This window comes from Sceloporus occidentalis, unplaced genomic scaffold (genome assembly GCF_023333645.1).
Source record: "Sceloporus occidentalis isolate IW3139 unplaced genomic scaffold, rSceOcc1.0.p SCAF_71, whole genome shotgun sequence".
In the NCBI taxonomy this organism is placed as follows: domain Eukaryota; kingdom Metazoa; phylum Chordata; class Lepidosauria; order Squamata; family Phrynosomatidae; genus Sceloporus; species Sceloporus occidentalis.
In genome coordinates, this window is record NW_028317051.1 from 977,276 (window position 1) to 994,517 (window position 17,242).

At 43.6% G+C, this 17,242-nt stretch overlaps 1 protein-coding gene across 1 annotated transcript in view; it reads right to left on the minus strand.

Moving 5' to 3' along the window:
- The window catches only part of LOC149286253 (ephrin type-A receptor 7-like), a 237,041-nt gene that overhangs the window by 55,234 nt on the left and 164,565 nt on the right, over positions 1-17,242 (minus strand). Inside the window, exon 5 of the mRNA XM_089494294.1 lies at positions 10,995-11,119. Within this exon, the coding sequence (XP_089350420.1) occupies positions 10,995-11,119 (125 nt within the window). The remainder of the gene's footprint in view (positions 1-10,994; positions 11,120-17,242) is intronic.

Genomic DNA, 17,242 nt, shown 5'->3' on the forward strand with positions numbered 1-17,242 from the left:
GTTTTCTCTTATATTTTCTTTGGTGTTTATTTTCATTCATCCCTATTCGTCACTGTCATTTTCAGTTTATTTTTTCCTATTTGTCTCTTTGACTGTGCCTTTTGCCTTGTTAGGCCTGTATTATTCTATCTCCTACCTGGTTTTGTCTTTGCTCTTCCCCCTGCCTTCCACGCGGGTCCCTTCTGGCGCTGTCTGGCTGCCTTTTTCTCCTGCTCGCCCCCCCCCTCCGTTGATATTTCCCTGCGTGCCGCGGGTCCGGTGAACCTCGCGGCTTTCCTTTTCCCTTCCTCGGTGCCACGCGGCGGCTCGCCTTTGAGGCTGACCGCGTGCGCGTCTCTTTCGCGGGGCGGGTTGGTTCTCTCTCCTGCGCGCGTGTACTGCTCTGGGGTTTGTGAGCGGCGATTCGCCGCGCGTCTCGTCCGTTGGACGTTATGCGGCGGTTTTCTTTGAAAGCCGGCCGCGTACGTGTCTCCTTCATCTCGGCGCGGTGCAGTTCACCGGCCGAGAAATTCCTTGGATGTTTGTGGCGCGAGGGGATTTCTTCCCCTCTGCACCACGTGTTTCTCAGTCTCTGGCCGGTCGGATTGTTTTTTGCCGGCTCCATTCAGCTTTACCTCCGTTTCTGCTGGGGATTGTTCAAGCAAGTTTATACTTATATTAAAAAAAAAACAAAACAAAAAAAAAACCAAAAAAAAACCACGTGCTTTGTATGGGGGTGAACCCCTCCTCATTGATATGTCAGCTGCCTTTCCGGGTTCTGGATACACCATGCATAGGTGTTTATGTTCTGCACTGGCCCCACTCTGAACCCTGGGTGAACCCCTTACTTATATTGAGGGTATCCCCCTCTACCTTGAGATTGAGGGTACCCCCCTCTACCCTGATTGTGCCCTTTCTAGGGCCCCTTGGTTGGTGGTTACTGAGGGTGTTCCCTCTCCACCTTTATTATATCGTACCTGCCTGGGCCTCGGGGGCGAAACCCCCTGCGGATTTTGTGTTACTGTTGGGCTTGGGTGAACCCCTCCTTTTCAATAAACATCCGCTCATTTCTATCTATTTGTGTTTTTCAGAAACACAGTACTGGCAGTATGGCTGATGAATGTGAATCACCTCTTCCTGCGGCCCTACAGGCCTGGCTTCGCTCAGCCATTGCAGCCGCTATTCCTACCGCTTTGGCTGAGACTCAACTAGCCCGTCCGACACTGACCGTGTCATCTCTACCTGGGGCTGAGGATTCGGAGGCTGGTAGCTCTCCTCCCCTGACTGAGCAAGAACTCCCTCGCAAGCGTCCTTGGAGCGAAGCCCCCTCGACATCGGGCAAAGGCAAAGCCCCTCTCAAGAGACACTGTGTCGCCCTTCCCCCTGCGGGGTCTGATCCCGACGCTTCTCCGTCCGGGGAACTGGTCGAAGAATACGAGGTTTTGGATGAGTATCGGGCTGGTTCTTCTGGCTCGCCACCTCCCACTGACTTCGGGCGAGACGCGACACCTGATTTCCCCAAGCCTACATCTTCGGGGCCCGACCAGCCCTTTGAGGTCACGGACGCACTCGGCTTCCCACTTTTCGATCCTCGGGCTCTCCGTCACCCACGATCAGCAGAGTGGACGCCGTCCGCTCACATCGCAGAATTCATGAAATTGTGGCTGTGACGTCCCCTGGACAAGGAGGTTCGTCAGCGTTTGCGGTCTGAGTGTCCTAGACCTACCCTGCCTGCCAAAGTGTTGAATACGCCAGAATTCGATCAGTCATTTGTTACCTTCCTTTCTGGCACAGGAAGAGACCCTAGGAAGGGTATTGAATTGGGGCTTCGAGCAGCGCAGGATAAACTTCTGGACGCTACCGGGCCGCTAGCTCAGGTGTTCCAGATGGCCGACGAGGCCCTAACTGAAGGCTCTCCTTTGGACGCCCACCTGGTTCGGGAGTGGATCCAGAGGACGTTTTGTCTCCTGGGCAATGCCAACTGCGCCATCTCGGCGGAACGGCGCAAGGCCGCCCTCTTCGGAGAGAAGTTCATGAAGAACTTAAGCCAGCATGTCAACGTCTTCACTTCACTTAATAAAGCGCAAACGTCCATGAAGCGCGTCTTTCGCTCCGGGGAGCGTTTTTCCTCTAGGGCTGGCCGGCAGAGGGGTCGTGCCGCCAGCAGAGTCGCCTTCGGCTCCAGACCCCGTTTTCCCCACGCCTCGACGACCTACCGGGCCCAAGACCGCGCCCCGTTTGGCCGTGGCTACGCTAGAGGCAGAGGCTCCTCCACCTACCGAGGGAAGACGCCTGCGGGTAAGCGTTTGTCCTCTCCTTCCCCTTATTCCGGTTGCGGGTCGGTTGGCTCATTTCTCCCATGCCTGGTCCACCCTCACCTCCGACCCCTGGGTTCTCGAGACCGTGTCGGGCTTTCGTCTAGAGTTTGTTTCCCCTCCGTGTCAGGTTTCCCCTCCCTTTTCCCCCCACCTGGCACGCAGCTTGCGGGCCCTGGTAGATTCCGAGCTGTCCTCTCTACTCGTGAAGGGCGCCATCGAGCGGGTCCCCGGTCCTCCCTGTTTTCTAAGCAACATCTTCCTCGTGCGCAAGAAATCGGGAGAATTCCGCCCGGTTATCAATCTCCGCTCCCTGAATTCGCTCGTGGTTTATCGCCACTTCAAAATGGAAGGTATCCACCTTCTGAGGGATCTCCTCCGCGAGAACGACTGGTTCACGCGGCTGGATTTGAAAGACGCCTATTTGACGGTTCCAGTCCGTCCGGAGGATCGGAGATATCTCCAATTTCGTTGGTGAGGGGGTCTGTGGCAGTTCACGTGCCTCCCGTTCGGTCTCAGCTCCGCGCCCTGGTGCTTCACGAAGCTGCTGAAGCCGGTGTTAGAGTATCTTCGCGCTCGCGGCGTGCGGTGCATCGTCTATCTGGACGATGTACTCCTCATGGCCTCTGACAGGGATTCCCTGATCCGGGACACGGTCTTAGCAGTCCGCTTGTTCCAGGACCTCGGCTTTATCATCAACGAGGCAAAGTCGGTCCTAGTCCCTTCCCAGTCTATTCAGTTCCTGGGTTTCGCCGTGGACTCGGTGTCGGCGGTGCTCCGGTTGCCACGGGACAAGGTTTTGGCCATCAAGAAGGAGATTCGGAGACTGCGCCGATCTCCGATGGTTTCCCTCAGGGCTCTCGCTCGCGTGGCTCTATTCAGGCCATTTTCCCCGGACCCCTCCACTATCGGGCTCTCCAGCGTTTGAAGACTCGTCATCTTCGCGCGTCAGGCTCTTACGACCATTTCGTCCCTTTGTCCGACGAAGCGCGTTTGGAACTTCGTTGGTGGCTCTCGCACATGGACGCCTGGAACGGTCGGGCCATCTTCGGCTCGGTTCCGGATTTCGTCCTGGAGTCGGACGCCAGCCTGCTTGGCTGGGGCGCAGCGTGCAGGGAGACGGCGACGGGGGGTCTCTGGTCCGGCGAGGAGCGTGGACTCCACATCAACTGTTTGGAACTAATTGCGGGGTCTTTCGCCGTCCGCAGTTTTACCAAACAGGTTACCCACTGCTCCCTTGTCCTGCGCATGGACAACGTGTCCGCGGTACGGTATATCAACCGGCTAGGGGGTACGAGGTCGAAGCTCCTTACGGAACTCACCAAGGACCTCTACCAGTACTGTTTGGACAATCACCTGTCCATTCGGGCGGAGTATTTGCCCGGAAAGGAGAATCTGGTGGCGGATTGGTTCTCGCGCCACTGGAGGGACGCCAGCGACTGGCGCCTCCTGCGGGAAGTGATCTGGCTCTGGATCAATCCCGGGGTCCTTTTCATCTGGACCTCTTCGCGTCCAGGTTAAATCGCCAGACCGATGCCTTTTTCAGCTGGTTGCCGGATCCACTCTCTCTGGCGGCGGATGCCTTTCTGCAGGTCTGGCCCCGTCGGGGCGCCTACGCGTTTCCCCCATTCTCTTTGATCTTGCGCACTCTCCACTGCCTCAGCAGGCAGGGGGCCACGGTTCTGGTGATCACCCCCTTGTGGAGGACGCAACCGTGGTTCCCGCTGCTGTTGGAGTTGTCTTGCGACGATCCCCTTCTCCTTCCCGCCTCTCCGGATCTGCTTCTGGACCCGGAGGGGAACTCCCATCCTCTCATTCTTCAGGATCACCTGTCGTTGGTGGCCTGGCTGGTTTCCGGGGATCCTGGGATGTGTCGGGACTATCGTCGGGGCTAGGGACCTTCTCTGGGGCTCTTGGGCCCCAGGAACGCGTAAGTCCTATCTGCAGGCCTGGAATGTGTGGTGTCGCTGGTGTGTGGAACACTGTTGCGATCCCACTACGGCCCCTATTGTTGCCGTGTTGAATTTCTTCGCACACCTTTATTCCCTGGGTAAGTCTTATCGGACCATTAATCTGTTCCGATCGGCTATCTCCGCCGCCCATGTCCCTGTGGCGGGCCTGGGTGTCGGTAAGGACCCGTCAGTGTGCCGCCTCCTCCGCGGGATTTGGCTCGCGCGTCCCCCTGCTGCTCGGTACTCTTCTTTCTGGGACGTCTCGCGGGTCCTAGATTTCCTTGAGGCTTGGCCGGATAATGTCCGCCTTTCCTTTCATCAGCTTTCTGCCAAGGCTGCTTTGTTGTTGTGTTTGGTGTCCTTTCGGCGGGTGGCTGACGTTCTGGCGTTCGATGTTGGCTCCTTTTCCTTTTCCCCTGTCGGGGTGTCGGTCTCCATCTCTCGGAGGATGAAATTTCAGTCAGTTTCTGTCTCCTACCCTTATTTCCCTGATAGGCCCAAGCTCTGCGTAGCGCAGTGCGTTCAAGCTTACCTTGCGGCCTCTCGTCAGTTTCGTGTTTCTTCTTCGGGTCCCCTATTCATTTCCTATGTGCGTCCGTTTCGGCCGGTCTCCTCTCCTACGTTGGCCAGATGGATCCGCTGGGTCCTTGGCCTGGCTGGCGTTGAGGCTTCGTTTGGGGCTCACTCGGTGCGGGGCGCCACTGCTTCGGCGGCCTTGTCCCTTGGGAGCTCCCTCTCGGATGTCTTGTCCGCGGCAGACTGGTCGCACATTTTATTTTCGTCCTCTGCCGCATGCCTCCTCTGCGCTGTTGCGGCGTTAAAATTGCAAAATATGAAGCCTCCTGTCTTGTGGTAAAATTAGGGATTAATCTAGCCTTGGTGCTGTATTAATCTAAATTTTATGAAAGACAGGAGGCGAGTATTTTCCCTCCCTTTCTTTTCCCTCCCTGTGTTTTGGGGGGTCCTTGTGGGTGCCGATTTGCTGTACCTTTTTCATGCTTGTCTTCCAGGTGACAGGTTCATTTGCCTGGTATTGTCATGTTATCTCTGTTTTTTCAGGTCGCTCTGCTTCCCTGTGAGTGGTTCCGGTTTCCATTTCCTGGTTGTCTATGGATTTTCTGCCTATTCTGAGGCTGCTGTTCCTGCCTTCGGTTCGTGTCGTTTGGCACACCTGTTCGGCGCCACTGCAAAGAAAGAGGAGGAGTTGCTGGACGCCTGGACTGTTATAGGGTCCTGTTCTTTCTGATTGGTTGTCATTATTATTGTTGTTAACTCCTTTGCTGCTGGAGGTTTCAGTAAAGAAGGATAATGCAAAATACTCGCCTCCTGTCTTTCATAAAATTTAGATTAATACAGCACCAAGGCTAGATTAATCCCTAATTCTTGCTGTAAATCCTCAAACTTTATTCGACGCTTGGTCTTTTGTTAGATTCAGGATAGTCATATGCATATATATATATACAAATTCCCTCATTGTATTAGCCTCTACCACCTTCTTATGTTTTGTCAGTCAATTTTTGCCATGTAAGCAGGAAGACAAAGACATGTTGTCGGTATACTAGGGTTAATACTCACTGCTGTGAACTCGAAGCCCCAATCGTAGGGCATCAAGAAGCCCCTCACTTAGCAGGGGCGTTCCGCCCCCTGGTGCCTCCAGAGACGGACAGTAACATTCCCCTCTAGAGGAGCAGGCTCGTTTGGGGAAATCAAGGCTCTCCCTTTAACTGGCTTAAAGTCAGCCAAGGGAGCGGGAGGTCTGTTAATGCAGACCTCCGATCCTGCTCCCTTGCGATGCGCGCAGCAACTGATATCCAACTGATATCCAAGCAACAACTTATCAATTTCTTGCATACAACCACAGTCACAAGTCAACGTACAGGTGGTTATTACTTACAGAATACTGTGTGATGGCTACTGCGTAGAAAATGGGAAGGCAATATTCTAGGGGATGTTTCAAGTCTGTAAGCGTCACTTAATAACAGGCAGAAAGTATCTGCACAGTAGGGATAATCACAGATGTGTGAAAACTAGCCCCTTGACTACATATAGATAGCAACACACATACATTAGTCATTACTGTTTACCAACGCTATATAGTACTAGAGATTTGTTAGATAATAACCCATAAAACGTATAATTTTTAGTAGCGATTTTACAGCAGCCATTACAAAACAGTGAAACAAACTGTCAGCATTAAATAACCATATATCAGCTATAAACAAAATCCTGACCACTCCGAGTCCTGCAGTGATAGTTTTCATCCAGCATGCAGCATAAAAGCTGGTTTTAGCAGGCCCATTCTCTGTGTATTTTACGGTTTGTCAGAGGCTTTGCTCTGGCTATCATATAATCCTATATTCAACTTGAACTCTGCCACCCTGCTAAAACTGAGTCTTGTGAGGTTACTGCGATATCATAAACTGCATTTAATTTCAAGTTTCAATCTGTCTTCCACACATTTCTGCACCATACAACCAGAGAAGCTGAGCAGATGTGGTTCCCATAGAGCAATAGAGTGTCCATATAAGAAGCAGATCTCTGAAAACATAGGATCTGTTTAACAGAATAAAATACTTTCTTGTAAAGCATTTACAGTAGAAATAGCTGCTTGAAACACTGAATATTATTGCTGCCAGTAACAGCAAATCCAGCATAAAGATTTTAACTTTTAGAATCAGATCCTTAAAGAGAAGCTGTCAACAATACCTACTTTAGACTAAGTAATGTTATTTAAACATTCATTAATGTATTATTATTATATGGTTATCACCTTTAAAATGAGGTGTATCGTAGGCAAGCAGTAAGGATGCAGACATGAAGACTACATCATAACCTAAATGAGCTCATTTGTAGAATTTCTTCAAATCAGGATGACTTTGATTACAAATGGGAGCTTCCCAGGGTAGCCTCCCTGGAGCTCTCCCTTTTCTGAGGACTGGTTTTGTGAAAGGGTGAGAGGGAGTTAAAGGGGAAGTGGGTTTTAACTCATATGCAATATCCTTTAAAGGTCATGATTGGCTTTAACCAATGAAACTTTCCATTCTTCATTAACTATGTTAATTAGTTGCTAAGATAAGACCAGATTTTACAATTGTGCATCACTTTTTATACACAATCACTGTTGTGTCTCATCTCCTCAAAAATCCTGTTTTACACAAAGACCTTACACTCAATATGGAATTCAATATATTATTTGATATAGCCAACATTTTGTGGATGAAACCACACATCATGATCCCTTGTGTCATCATCCTTTCAATGAACCATCTATAACCTCTTTCCAAGAGCAACTGGACTTTTTTTTCCCAACTGATTTTAAATTGTGCATGTCACTAACAATATTTGTCATCTACATGCATGGTTCTCTGAAATGTTGGCAGCGCAATTTCTTCTTGCAAATTAAGGCCATCTCATTTTCTAAATGATCCACCATGATTAGACCTTTAGCTATGATATTTGATTTGTTCAACTCAAATTGGATATGCAGTTATGCCTTGGAAATACAATTATACATAATGTGAAAAGGTTCAGTATTGATTTAGCTACAGCTTGTCACAGCTAATTAGTTTATTGTTCTGCATAACTAAAGGACGTATTCATTTTGAGAGGGCCATGTTTCTGTCATAATGTAATCATGTTGTGTTGATATGACTCCAAATACTGCTGATGTACATGATATGACGGTTTATATCCCAGGAACTTCATGGATTATATTAACCTATTAACAAAAACTAGGAGCAATGGCCCACTAGGATGTTGGTTGTGCATAATCCATTGAGAGATAAATGCTCTGATATTTGTCTACTATCCATGTGTAAACATGGCATTAATTTATTGACTTAGAAGGGATAGAGATCATGAAATCTTTCAAGTGATATAGTCCTATCATTCTATATTCTTTATAGTTAGTCTTTTCCTAACGAGTAAATGACTCATCAAATTAAAATATGTGATGTTAGTAAGCTTGGTGGCTGCAACTATACTGGTAAATGTGGATTTATTGTTTTTTTCTGAGAAGTTCCAGTTTTCTACATATCTCATGTAGCTGTCCAAGTGTAGGTCAAATAAAAGAAAATAAGTAGCATATTTTAATGATGCAATCCTATATCAAATATATCAATAAAAAAACAAAAACAACTAAAAAGTGTGCAAAATTTGTGAAAAGAAGATCTCTCCTAAAAGCAAGGTTTAGACAAAACCTCAATGAGGTGGTGGATGTCTGTTAAATTTAAATTAAAGGAACATTCCTGAAAACCAAAACAGTGACATGACTGTCCAGGGCGTAAAGAGTGTAAAGATTGAACAAGAACTAATAAAATAAATGCTAATTACTGTTATATATCAAAAGCTGAAAAAAGTTTCATAGTAAGAAATTATATATATGGATATCTAATAGACTTATATTTGTAAAACCACAATCAAGAGACAGCGCTTAGATGAATACAAAAATAAAAATCTTAATAAATATATAAAAAGAAAAACATACACAACACAATAATAATACAAAGAAAAATAATAATTACAAGCAGATTTAAATCATATGTACAAATGCATGACAATATACATATTCAATAAATAACCATGAGAGACATATAATAATGACGATACTGCCTGGCCAGGCTAGCACCAAATACAGATTTGGTGCTGTATTTGGTGCTAGCCTGGCCAGGCAGTATTCTCTCAGTGGTGAGTACTTCATTTATTTATTAGGAGCCACTTTGAATAGAGATTTTTATTTGGATTACTTTGATTGTCATTATTATAAGTGTCTCATGGTTATTTATTGAATATGTATCTCGTTGTCAGGTCCATTCCTGGATTTCCTTGTGCTCTGCCGTTTACTTCTGATACTTTGTTTCAGTCCTGCTCTTAGCTTCAGCTTCTGTTTCCTTTATAATGTGTGCCCCCATTTGTTATGTTTGTCTCAGTCTGCAGTCTAAATATATGCCCTTCTCTGATCTGTGTATAGATTTAATGTTAAGTTTCAGCTTATTAGTAATTTAGTAGGCAGGGTTTAGCGCTAGGACCCATCGAATATTGGAGTACTTTGGCGTAGTGGTGGGCTAAGCATACTATGGCCATAAGATGTGACTAAATCTCCAATTATCATATAGTCCTAGGCTAGTCCTGTATTCATGTGTGTCTGTCTTTTATGTACCTTTCCCCTCTTTTCCCTGAGTCATCTGAGGATTTCGGTTCCTCTCTCCTCTTCCCATCTCCCAGTTAAGATATCCTATCCTTGCTTAAAGGAGAAGCGTCTGAGGGTCTCGGCTCCTTACTCCATCCCCTGTGTTCCTTGCCTTGTTCCCTGTCCTTTGTTGTGTCCTGTACATGTATATCTTGTTTGGCTATGTTTCTTGCTCTGTCTCCCTGTTCCTCACTCTGTCCCCCTTGTTCACCCTTGCTTGCTATGTTTCTGGTGTTACTCTGCTTAGCTTCCCTACTCCCAGCCTGCACATTTCTCTGTTGAGATATGTCTCATGCCTGCTCCAGGATGCCTGCAGGATATCATTTTGTTTTGTTCTGGACAATATCCACTGCTATGTCAGGGCCCTGGTATGTGGCCGCACAACCCTAGGTGCAGTCGCCCTGAACCAGGCCCTGTTCAACTCCACTACTGCGCAATAACTCCTGAATCCCGTCATTGGGCGCTCTGGGTCATTACAGTCATCTGTATAGACCCCGTTCGTGAAACTTGTGACACATTTGTACATATGATTTCAATCTGTTTGTAATCTTTATTTTTTCTTTGTATTATTGTGTTGTGTACATGTTTTTTTATATATATATATATATTTATTAAAATATTTATATTTATATTCTTCTAAGCGCTGTCTCTTGAGTGTGTTTTTGCTTTTATAGGTTCTCCTTATTTTCTAGGGAGTTTCTGATTTTCAGGACTAGCTGCTTTGTTTCATATTGGTTGTTGCCCATCCTTAAAGGTCTCTATTCTGGCTTTGTATATGGTTGGTAACTATGATTGAAAATATTTTTTTTCACATATACTAATAAACTTTTGGTGGGTTTTTTTTGTTCACAAATTAAGTGCTGTATTCTTATCACAAGAATTATATTTGTGATGACCTTTTGCTTTGGTGTAGGACTGTACCACACCATATAAATGATGTCACATGTAAATCTATTGTGCATATATTGCAATGTCTGGAATTTATTCATTCTGTTTACTTTTGCACAGCTTTTCGAGTGTGACCTTTTGTTCTTGCAGTAATTCAATGACTTTAAAGTCTATTGAGAGCCATATTTTCTACAGTACAGATTCCTTTCACCTTTGCTACCCTTTTTCATTTCTGAATGTGTTCCACCATGACATTAGATCCAACGCCTTGAGACTCCAAATGTGAACTGCTACACCTGATTAAAAAGCATAGCTTTCATATGAATCAAACCTTGACAACAGCTGTAATGATATGTGTAGGAGGAAGTTGTGTTATTAATTGCATGACTGTATAATATCCAATTTCAATAACTATGGCTTATCCAGCAAAATAAAAGAATATTTATGGTCTCCATGACAACATCTTGGAAAGTACACCTGATTTAGGAATACTGGGTGACTGCAATACCTGCAATTACAGTACTTATTAAATTTTGCAGTCTGTAATGCAGTATCACAACATGAAAATGTATATATGCTTTCCATTAAGTTGTTTCCGCTAAAGCCTTTTCTACAAAATACCTCTACAACCCTCTGTGCCAGAGGTTTCTAAGCTAACAAGGCTTAAAATACCTTTTCATAGTACTTGATCTCGTATTCAGTGTTGTTGATGAATGGGTAAGATGGCTCCTGCCAGGACAATGTAATACTTTTCTGATCCACTTTATCCGCACGGACGTCAGTGATCAAAGAGAGCGCTGGAAAAAAGAGAAGAATATTAATAACATTTTACACTGTATGTGGATGTCAAATAAGCCAAAAAGAAGTCTTACAACTATTTCCTAAGCATTTATTGAACAGTACCTACCAGGAAAAGGGCAGTGCAAAAGGAAATTGTTTCCCCCAGCCTTCTAAAAATAGTTATAATTCTAGTACACAGACTTAGCGTCCTCTAAAAATGTTCTGTGTTTTTCCAGCAATTAGACTATACCCCATAAAGAAATGTCTGATTTATGGAATATATAGCCAGGAAATATATTTTACCTAGACAAAAAAAATGCTTTCTTCCCTTTGGTCATCCTTTGGTCAACAATATTTGTTGGCTTACCATTAGGCTAATGGGCATTTGAAACTTAGGGTAGGTGCTGATAAGTTTGGTAACCACTGACCGCATTGATCAGAGGAGGACTGACTAATGGTTCATTCCTTCTCAATCCATAGAGTATTATGAATCTAAACAGTGTACAAGTGGAATTTTTGTCTGGAGACATCACACACTATAGAGCCATTCCAGTTTTTCCTATACATAGGGTCACACACAGAGAAGCACAAATCAGTTCGATGAACTCTTTTAGAAAAGTCAAAGAAAAACAAATGATAACACCATCATTTTAAAGCCAATGACTGTTTTAAAATGCTATCTTATAAGGATTAATGTCTGCATCTATTGTATTTTTTTCTAGTTTGGGCAAATCCAGTGTATACCCCAAAACACATTTATAGAAAAAGCTATTTATGTTTCCATCATCCATCTTCCATGTAATTTGTCAGTGTGGTGTAGAAATTGACTTATATACCGGCAATTTCATTTCATAACATAGCTAAGGCACTGTGGTGTACATTTTAGCAAGTTTGAAGAAAATTGTCTTCCCCTAATAAATTTCTCACTAGTGCTCACGTTTCATGGTTTCATTAACATAAACCTACTTTACTTTCTGAATGGGATGTGTGGAAGCTCCATTTGTCAACAGATAGAAGGAAATAAGCTGTTGGTTCTACCACGGCATACAAGATTTCATATTAGAAAACCTTCATTTTATGTAATAAGATAATGGGATTTACTGAGCAAACATGTCAGCACATGACAGACTGCAAAAGGGATATTAAATATCCTCTATAATGGCATGATTTTCCTTTTGCATTCATGGAGGCTCAGCAAAAGATATTTATTTTACAGCAGCTATTGTTTTTCCTCTGCATTCGGTAATCATAACATTTAAAGAGGTATTGGCACCTTCACAGCATTAAGTATTACTAAATTCACTGATTGAGTCAATGTATTTGGGACTTTTCTAACGTAAAGTGACAGTCTAATGTCCCTGACACTAAAGAATAATGCATATTAAAGTACTCTGTGTGTACTCCTTCACTGCAGCATACACTCTGCAGCACTGCTTCTGCCCTACACTCAAAGGGCCACATAACATGTGGTATATAACAGATGCCTTGATGCCCAATCAAGCCCTTCCTCCAGGAGGTTGGCAAGCTGAAACTGAAAATCTCATTTACATTGCTTGTTTAGTAAACCATCTGTTATTCACATTGTGGCAGTAAAAGTTCTTCCACACCAATCACCCATGTCTTCATGGACCTTGCTTTGTGCACTTTATTGTACCAAGACATTTTGGACAATTTTGGGAACAGTTTGGGCAAGGCCTTTTTCTATTCCAGCATAACTGTGCCCCAGCGCAAAAAACAGGACCATAAAGACATGGGTGGATGAAAGTTTGATATGGAAGAACCTGACTGGCCTGCACAGAGCCCTGACCTCAACCACATCGAACACGTTTGGGATGAATTGGAATGGAGATTGTGAGGCAGGCCTTCATATCCAACATTAGTGGCTGACCTCACAGACGAAAGGGCAAAAAATCCCACAGAAACACTCCAAAATTGTGTGGAAAGTCTTTCCACAAGAGTAAAATCTGTTATAGCTGCAAAGGGGGCACCAACTGCATATTAATGTCTACGTGTTTAGAATGCAATATCATAAAAGTCCATGTTTGTGTAATAGTCAGATGTACCAATACTTTTGTCCATATAGCATACCTTATACTAGAAAGATTACATAAGTGGGGTGTGAGAGAAAATAATTGTCCAAAATGCGCATCCTTGCGCGCAAACTCATTCCATTGTGTGTGGCAATGTCAGCTAGTCCAGACCTTCTGTTTACAAATACACAACATTACTTCCAACAATATAGCCTCCTTCACTTACCACAGAAGCAGCTCTATTTAAAATCCAACCCAAAATATATCACAGAAGGTGTTACATACAATCACAGAGGTATCCCGCAAAAGTGTTGCACTGGATGTGCACTGACGCACCAATATTGTCCATTTTCAAAGCTAAACGGTGGCAACTGTTCAAGAAGAATTGAGTGGAAACTAAGTCCACGATAGAAAAAGCAACAAAATACTTTTTTAGTATATGGGGGAATTATTTAAAAAGAAATTTCTTTACGGAAGCTGAGAAAGATTGCTTTCCGAAGCACCTCATGGTAAAGTTTGCACCTTCTACAGGAAAAAACACCTATTGTAACAACATAGGATCAGTGGAAAGGGGAATAAATAGGACAGAGGGGAAGCAGATTTTTATCATGAAAAACTTAGTATTCGAGATCTGACCAGGGTGATAGGGGACTGACTTGACCAGTATAACATCATCACTTAAAGGAAAATTCTACCTTTAGCACTCATGTACCTAAAGGCAACTACACAATATGGGAGCACTTGATGACACAATTGTTAACTGGTTTATTTAGTTGGTTTGATTGTTTTCACCCAAGAATACTACATGACCTATAGGAAACCTCGTCTTTATTCACACAATGGATGGATGGATGGATAATGACTATTGCTGAAATAATCCAATAATGATGTGACCCATTCCTCCACTCATACTTCTCTTCAAGACAAGACGGTAACAATAACTGTCTCAGGATGATTGACGCCATAGGAATTAGATGTCAGAATGCGAGGCAGAAATGATGGACATCTTAATGTATATCCTGACACAAGATCAAGACATGTACATACAAATAAGAATACTCTTCATTCACATGAACACTGACTCCAAATACATCATACCTATGCTATTTTATTGTTTTATAAAAAAAGAAAAAGGGGAAAAAGATTTCTACTTTTATTGTTTATGATGTCATTCAGACATGTAACATGATAACTATAATGTGAAAATAAAAATATTTTAAATTAAAAAGGATTCACCCACAGTTAATCTTGTGAATGGTTAGAAACTAGCTCAAGGCAAACAAGTTTTATACTTCTCCTTCTAACATGACCCATATATTTCTCTGTGCTCATTCTGGACAGCTGCCAAGTTGCCAATTCTAGTTTCTGTGGCTAACGTATCAGTACCTGCTTTTGTGTGACGTGACAATTAGGTGTTCCCAGCAAAGATATTGAGTAAGACAAATGATACATTATTAAATTGTAAATTATTAGTGGGACAAGCTTGGGCAATTAATAGTAATAGGAATCATGTTTATATTGCTTCATTCAAGTTCAGCAGAGTAGGTGCAGTAGCATTTGTGCCTACTGCAGTAAGTGTATATAATATGAAGAGGCCTGAATATTATGTGAACCTGTGAAAAAAAAATAGACAAGAATTGTTTTTGTTGCTAAAGACTGCATAATAATTTAATTGTTCATGTTAAATTTAGCTTTTAAATTTCAACACTTTAAGGTCTGAAACTGCCTTCAATATAAGGCACACGTTTTGTTTTTTTTTGGCATTTACGAAAGACTTCAACATTTTCGAAGGGGCCTGCAATTCATATAAGAGCGCTGCACTTATTCCAGCAAAGAGTTAATTATATTTCAGCTGCCCATCATTTTTTCCCTGTTAAAATGGCTTTTTATTTCTTAGGTGATTTAAACCTTACTGGCTAACGATCCACGTCAAATTTGAGACTTGATTAACAGGCAGGCAAGCAGAAAATGAAGCCGTGCACTTATTATAATGGGATATATCAAGTTCCATGTCTCAGTTTATCATTCTGCTGGCATTTTTCTCTGTGCCAGAAATTCTTCTGGATCACAGGTTGACAAGTCACCTATTCCTATTCCAGATGCCACTGGAACATGGAACATAATCACTAACAGGCTTTTTACTATACACAAGGCCTCGGGTACATACCCACAAACACCAATCTCATTCTTGCATTTACAAATTGATATGTATGGCTTGTAGCTTTTTGTGTTTTTTATGAACTAGATTGCAGGAGCTATAAATTCTCCAGCTATCAGGGTTTGCCCTGAAACACCAGCATCTGTACCAAAGTCAAGTAAAACCAGCCAACTAGAGTTCTGATAAATTAGCTTTGACGGGTAAAGGGGATGCTGGAGGGACTATGTAAAAGTCAACTGTCACTTGTGTAGAACAACCATCTCTTTAAAAAAGTGCAGTAAAAGGCTGATTTGTATTTATTGTGTACATCAAAGACATCAACTTTTAAATGCTGTTGTGGATAGGTCTCCCTCTCTGTGACTGAAATTAGACTGAAATCACAGCAAGTGTATAGTGTTACTTACTTAGGTGGAACATTACATCCAGAGAAAATGGATAGAGCGCATAGAATGGTACAGCACATTTAGAAGTCATATTTCAGATTCTGTTTTGTGCAAAAACAGCAAACTGATGAACCAGAGGAAAGCATTGTGATAAAATACCATCAAAGCTAGTATTAGGCTAGGTTTCCACTTGGGTTTTTGTCCTGCGTTTTTTTTCTTGATGAAAAACGCCAAGAAAACTGCCACTGCGTTTTGGCGTTTTTTTCTGGAGTTTTTTCTGGCGTTTTAGCCTTTCTGTGGAAATTGCTTTTTTTGACCTTAGGCAGTTTTTCCAGCCTTTACAAGTTAGAAGTTTCACCCAGCTAAAAGGGATTAGGATAAATGGCAAGTATCTGCCCCCTGATGTCATTTACTTGGTAGAGTTCTACTTAAACGCCCTGGCGGACCCTTTTGTCACTTTTCTGTGGTTTGTAAGGCATGCTTTATTCCGAATGTCTGCTCCTCTAGGAAGATTGGCCCCAAATGATGGTGCAAATTGTTTGCTGTTGCTTTTGGCACGCAGGATCCAGTTGATGTGTCGCGTATGTTTGTTTGTAATGGCATGTTTGTTCCAAATGGTGTAGAATTCAATATGAACTTTGTTTTGTGTGAAACTGTTTGTTTCCAGCCTATTTCTCGTAGGACACACAGATACTGGGTCCATCCTCTGCATTGTAACTGTGGAAAAAACGCCATAAAAAACGCCAAGGCAATAAACCCACATGGCTTTTTCATGGCGTTTTTTCTCTCCCATAAACTTCTATTGGAGAAAAACGCCAAGATTTCCTTGCAAAAAACGCCAGAGTGTCAACATGCTGCGATTTTGAAAAACTGCCACAGAGCCCAAAAAAGCAGAAAAACGCCAAAGAGGACTGAAAAAACGCCAAACAAAAAAACGCCAAGTGGATATGGCATTCTGCGATTTCCTATTGAAGAACAGCTAACATCTGGCTGCTGCGTTTTTTCACTAAAAAAACGCCAGGTGGCGCTATTGGCGTTTTTATGGGCGTTTTTAGCTAAAAAAAAACCAAGTGGAAACCTAGCCTTAGTGCCATTGAGTCAGGCAACTGCCTGGGGTAGCTGAATCACAGGGGGTGCTAGCAGTTACCCCCAAAAAACTTAATGAGTATAAGTCAGTCTTGTGCTGGGCAAGGACAGCTTGACATCTGCTGCTACTAAATATTTTAATTATCTATTAGCAAACAAAACTCATTTGGTGCGTTGTTTACATTTTGCCATCATGGTGGAATTGTACCTCAACACTGAAGACGTTAACTAGACACATGGAAGTTCTACACTACAGCCCTGATAAGGTTAACTACAAACATATGCAGGTTTTGCACCCCAACTTTAAAAAGGTTAACTCCATGCACAGGACTGTACTGGCAAAGATGAGATGGCCCTGGCACTTGAAGGACAGCAGACACATGATGATGTAAGCGGAGATGGTGGCAGTATACAGTATGCATGGCCAGATGACAAGTCCAAGCCTTTACACGCACCTTCAGCAACAGAGGTTAACCACACACA